The 6,192-nt window shown below is 33.6% G+C and overlaps 1 protein-coding gene across 1 annotated transcript; it reads left to right on the forward strand.

Annotated features, from left to right (window-relative positions):
• Positions 1 to 5,339, forward strand: LOC113872487 (uncharacterized PKHD-type hydroxylase At1g22950-like). Its single transcript, XM_027510075.1, has 9 exons — positions 1 to 474; positions 2,042 to 2,089; positions 2,393 to 2,569; positions 2,671 to 2,821; positions 2,941 to 3,027; positions 3,922 to 4,046; positions 4,502 to 4,620; positions 4,895 to 5,006; positions 5,097 to 5,339. Exons 1-9 carry the CDS (start codon positions 196 to 198, stop codon positions 5,130 to 5,132), a joined length of 1,134 nt encoding a protein of 377 aa, XP_027365876.1. The 5' UTR covers positions 1 to 195; the 3' UTR covers positions 5,133 to 5,339.
• Positions 5,340 to 6,192: the final 853 nt, after the last annotated feature.

The raw sequence follows: 6,192 nt of genomic DNA on the forward strand, positions 1-6,192 counted from the left end.
AAGAATGACATGAATTGAAACAACACTGAACCACATATCACCCTCAACCTCAATTCCACCATGTTCTTCAGAGTTTCAAACTTTGTTCAAAGCTCTCACGAGTCATAACAATCCATCTCCTTTCACTATTTTTTTTCTCCTTTTTCTTTTTCCTTTGCTTTAGCAGAACCCACTTCTGCAAAACAAACAAGCAGCATGTCCCAGAACGGTTCATTGGAGCGCAGTGCCCAACAGCAACCTCGACCCTCGAATGGCGATTTTGTTGGGGATGGTTCCAACAGGCTCCTTGCAAGCCCCAAACGGGACCATAAGCCCGAAAACTATGAAGACCTTCAATTGGAGTTCAATCATCTTATGTTCAGTTGTCTTGAGCAGTATATGCCACCTCACATGCTCAACCTCTCTCGTGATGTTAAGGCTAACTACTTAAGGAACATTCTTCAGCGCTATTTGCCTGAGAGTGAACGCATTCGGGTGGGTCTTATCAAAATTTGGTTCTTAATTGTTGACTTCACTTTGATCTTAATTATCTTTAAAATTGTCACGCTCAGATGGATGTTGGAGTTTGGAAGCCTTGCCTTTTTTCATTATTTGCATAAAAATTTGATTTTGATGTTGCCCTTGATCAGCGAGCCTCGTTTGTTTGTGGTAGTTTTGTTCTGCCCTGCATTGTTGCTTGAAATGGCGAGATTCTGCGTGAATTGTGAGAAATTTTGGTCCTTTTTTCTGTTTGGAAATTGATAAAAGTTTGCGTTCTTTTTGGTTTCATATCCCTTGACAGAAAACATTTTGGATGCTTTTATTCTTTTGACTTCTGGGTGGTTGCGTATAGTGACAATGGTCATGTCTGTTTAACCCGTCGGTTTCTTATCAAAGACGTGGTTCCAAATCATGTATGTTACAGTTGTGTCTTCTTTGTTCTCAGTTATGCTTCGTGGCTATTCTGAAAATAAGACATCTGCTGTGCATGTTAATGGATACAATTTGTTAAATTATTCAATGATTGCAAAATTGACTGAAGTTAGACATGTGTATCTGTCATTAGATTTGCTAGATTACTTTGTTATTCCTTGAGGTAGAAAATTAAGATTGAGAGAATATAAAACTGCTTTCTGTCTAATGAGTTCAGGAAGAGCAAACATATTTGTTTAATTAGAAGACACTTTCTGAACTCACTAGATTGAATAATTTAACCCATCACAAACTATTATTACTAAAACATAATAATAATATATTTATCAATTGGTCTTATATAAATTAATAAATAATATCATATTTGATATTAATAATTTAAATAAATATTTTAAATAATTGATTAATGCTAATCTACAATTAAAACAGAATATTAACATTAATAAAAAAATATTAATATAACATTTTATGGAAGCTTAATATTCTCAAGCCTCTTGTTCTGGATGGTATGGATTTCTGTCTGTAGTTGTTGTAGGAAATGTAATTTTCGTCGTGTTGGTATCACTTAGGTGCCTTTCCTAGAGCAATCTCTGAAATTCTATCTCACTTTTTGAACTTACTTCCTTATGTGTCTTGCAAACTGCCAAGAAATATGTCAGGTTTAAGAGTCAATTTCTTACTCTAGAATGTGTGGAAAGGGCATTCTTTAGAATTGCTAAATTTAGCCATGGTACTAATCATTTGTTTTCTCGAAGCTAGATAAAAACCACTGTTTGATTTGATCACTCCAAGATATAAATCTTATCCTAGAATGTAGTTAATTACGAATAATGGGTAGTAACTTGAAGGTATAAAAATCCTCGATCCTCTAAATAAAAATAAAATAGCAGATTAATATATTTGCAAGTACATTTCATATCATATGTTATTTAGTTACCGGTATTTCAAATATTACTTGTTAGCCAAAAAAGGTGATGATTAACGAGTCCAATATTTATTGTCTAATGGTAATGAGTTTTTCTTAGTGTGACTGTGGAGATGGTGTTTCTTTTTTCCTGGTATTTTGCCTTTGGCTTGATTTTGTTGTTTAGTTTGCTGAGTTTTTGTTATTCTATGTTGGTTTGAACAGATTCAAAAGCACAAGGAATACAAGCAAAAGATCTTATCAAACTATCGAGTAAGTTTTCTGCTGAATGTCAGAACAGCCATTTTACTCATTTGTAGTTTGAAAATTTTGATGGTTTCATTTATGATTCTTTTGGAAATCATGGGAGATGCTGATGATGGCATAATTTCTATTAGACTTCTAACGGGAGACATCTTTTATTTGGTACTTATCTATGAGTATTTGGAATCAGCACTTGTTAACACTATAATTTTCTGAACTGAGAACAATCATCCTGTCTTCTTTCTGTATGTAGCACTATCATGTATGTGCCGATCATGCTTGATCTTACAAGTGATTCACTTTTGCTTGTAGCCACTGCATAAGGAGATATATAGCATGGATGCTGAGAAATTTTTCACACCATCATTTATCAGAGCAATTAAAGAAAATACCGAAGCAAGTTTTAGAAGCATAATGGCCGAACCATCTAGAGGAATTTATACGTTTGAAATGCTTCAACCACAGTTTTGTGAATTGTTGGTATCTGAGGTATTTCATTTCTTTCCTTTCCTTTTCCTTTTCATGCATATATAATTTTTTCCATTCTATGTTAGTGTTTTATGTTTTCTTATCAAGTTCTGACTGTTTAGGTGGAGCATTTTGAAAGATGGGTCCACGAGACCAAATTCAGAATCATGCGACCTAATACAATGAATCAATTTGGTGCTGTTCTTGATGATTTTGGCATGGAAACCATGCTTGACAGATTGATGAATGATTTCATATCTCCTATATCTCGAGGTTTTTCTTTTCATTTTTCTTGATGAGAACAGAGAAGAAAATTGGGACTGAGATGAAGAAACTAATAAAATGATGTGCACTCACTTTTGCAATATGATTTTTCTTTTTTTTTAATGCAGTTTTCTTCCCCGAACATGGTGGATCCTCTCTGGACTCTCATCATGGTTTTGTTGTTGAATATGGAATCAATAGGGATGTGGATCTTGGTAGGTTTATCAAACTTAGGTTAAAAATTATGTGGATTTTCTATTTCCTGGAATATGCAATAAATCTTTTGAACCTAAATGGAGCTTAATGCTTTAAGCATCTATTTATGGTTTTATATTAATTTAATTTAATCATTCTCTTTATGATATATGCATTTAACTGTCATCATGCAGATTTTGATTCTTTTATTTGACCAAAGACAAAAGGATAAGAAAACAAAAATGCATTAGATTTTTCTGATTGTCTGAAATATAGAGATATTGTTTTCAGTTTTGTTATATTTTTTAGCCTCTCAATCCCTTTTATCCCCTTTTAGTCGTTTAATTTCTGTGTAGTAGGATATCTTATCTTTCCCCTAAGGATGTTTTTGGGATGGATGGGGTAAAAAGGTTTGGGAATATACTCTCTAATTTGCATTTTTTTAGAATTGAAGAAATAACATGATAATTTATCATGAAAATTCCAATCATCCCTTATTTTTTAAAAAATGAAAACTTTAATGTCTCCTCCCTCTTGCTCCAAACCCTCCGTCTAAATAACTGAAGTTCACTAATCCACTGTGGAGTCTTAGCTAATTCAAGTTCCCTTTGTCAATGATACTTCGGTCATTTTGGCTTATCTACTGTTAAATTTGAATGTATCTATTCTTTTACTTTTCAACAGAAAATTGCCTCTTGGTGCCAATTAGATACTTCTCTTCATAGATTCAATTCCATACTAGATCTTTTTCCTTCTTTTATTGCTTATCTTTGATGCTTACATATTTTGTCTCAAATACAATCTTCATATTGTAGCTTTATTTTCTTTGCTGCCTGTCTTTCTGTTTACCTCCCTCCCAACCCATTAGCTTTATGTGCTTTTGTTGAAATCTGAAAAGAACAATATTTTTGCAGGCCTTCATGTAGATGACTCAGAAGTCTCCTTAAATATTTGCTTGGGAAAGCAATTTTCTGATGGAGAGCTGTTCTTCCGGGGTGTTCGATGTGATGAACATATAAATTCAGAAACCCAACCAGAGGTGTGTTATGGGAAGATTGTATTAATGCTCAATGGTTTATATTTAACTACATTGATCTCCAGCATGAATTTGAATTCTATTTTAAACTTTAAAAGTAGCAATGGCTGCCGGTTGATGAATGGTACCCTTTTGGTGTTCTGGATTGTTGTCAGAGTCTCGTATTTTCTCTTCCTAAAAACTGAAGAAGTCAAACTCCATTTCCTTTTGTCATGTGTTTTGTTCTGAATTCTTAAGTGAGTTGTGGATGCATGATTGAGGCAATAATGCAATCCTAGGCTGATCTTGTCTTGACTTAGTATTTATTTCCCAAGTACATTAATGGACAAAAACATTGTAAATTTTGAGTTGTACATCACGTTATTCATACCAAAATTGAATAGTATTAGTGAAAAGTACACGAGTTTCAGAAAACATTTACTTTTTAACATATATAACTCCCAAGCATATCTTTGCAGGAGATCTTTGGTTATTCCCATGTTCCTGGACGTGCAATTCTTCACAGCGGTCGTCACCGGCATGGTGCTAAACCTACAACATCTGGGAATCGGATCAATTTAATTCTTTGGTGTAGAAGGTAAAATTTGCATCACTTTTTTTACTACTTGACGAAATTCACACAGTATAGACCCTTGCTTCACTGAAACAGCAAAATTTTTCACCTATGCCCCCTTGTGACTTTGATTGAAAATTTGCAGCAGACGCTCTTCTTTTGCAATCTCAACTAATGACACTGTTGTTATTATTATTATTATTATTATTATTGAGCTTGATCTAAATGCAAAGTCTCAAGCCAATTATTATAAGCATATTTATGGTGAATTACATGTGCATCAATCTTCATGTTGTAGTTCGGCTTTTAGAGAGTTGAAGAAATATCAGAGAGATTTTTCTAGCTGGTGTGGAGAATGCAAGCGCAAGAAAAAGGAGAGAGAGCGCCAATCAGTTGATGCCATCAAATTGGTAACATTAACAATAACAAGCCTTTGATATGAAAGGAACCACTAAGATTAATCTTCGACGAAAGTAATTCTCTGTGTCTTCACTTTGCAGGAATTACTGAAGATGGAACTTAAATCAGCCTCGTGAACGACTTGTAAATCGTGCTTATATAGCTGAATCACTGCTGAGCTTCAGGATTGTATTCAATCATATGAAATAGATTTAAGTTGAAAGTAATAGGCATGCATTTCATAATGTTGATGAACTAAAGAGAAAAATAATTATACTTCAATATTTTAATGTTTTTAACTTGAAATGATGAATAGGAATATAGTTCCTGATTCTTTTGTTTTTCCCGTTTCGGCTATGCCTCTTTTTATTTGCTTTGAACATACTTTCCAATTACATTCAACGGTTCAAAAATCTTATTTTGACATATATTTTAATAATTTCCTTTAAATTATAAAAAAAATTATCTAACTTTTCATACTTTTCCACAATGTTACATTATTTTTACCACTTCTCAATTAACTTTTCGTTTGAATCCAACAACTCTTAAAAGACTTGAATAGATTTGTTGAAATGCTCTCCGATAAAGTAGGGATGTTACTCGAGTTGTTTTGATGGTTACTTATTTCTAGCAACTTGCATTGATGTTTGATGTTGGCTTTTAGACATTCATATCAAATACAACCATTTTCCAAGACCCCCAGAAAAACCTTTCTACAAATCCCCAAAAAGAACAAAACAGCCTTCTATTTTTATTTTTCTCGGTTTAGATCACATAAATTTATATGATTGGTTCCTCATTATTGAGACTAGGATTACAAAACCAATAAAATTAAGTGAGTGGAGCAAGGTTTTGTGCCTGGAATGAATTGTTCAACCAGCATTTGCATGTGGGATAAGGTCCAAAGTCTCAATCGATTACAAACAAATATCTATCTATATACAATGGGTTGCTGAGCTGTTTCATGTTTTGAACTCGTGCATCTCTCAGGCTCTTGGGTATTGTCAACTTTGACTGAAAAGAACACTGCCAATAGAAGCATTAAAAAGGCCTTTGATATAACCATTCAAATGTTCACTCTTTAACGTAGCCAACCTGACAACTCCATTGTGAGTTGAGACAAACTACCTATGATTGATTTTCTGGCACGACAATAATTGAAGACTTCTTTGCGCAAACGTAAAATCGAGATAAGCA

The sequence above is a fragment of the Abrus precatorius genome, unplaced genomic scaffold, assembly GCF_003935025.1.
Source record: "Abrus precatorius isolate BTA unplaced genomic scaffold, Abrus_2018 Scaffold7, whole genome shotgun sequence".
In the NCBI taxonomy this organism is placed as follows: Eukaryota; Viridiplantae; Streptophyta; class Magnoliopsida; order Fabales; family Fabaceae; genus Abrus; species Abrus precatorius.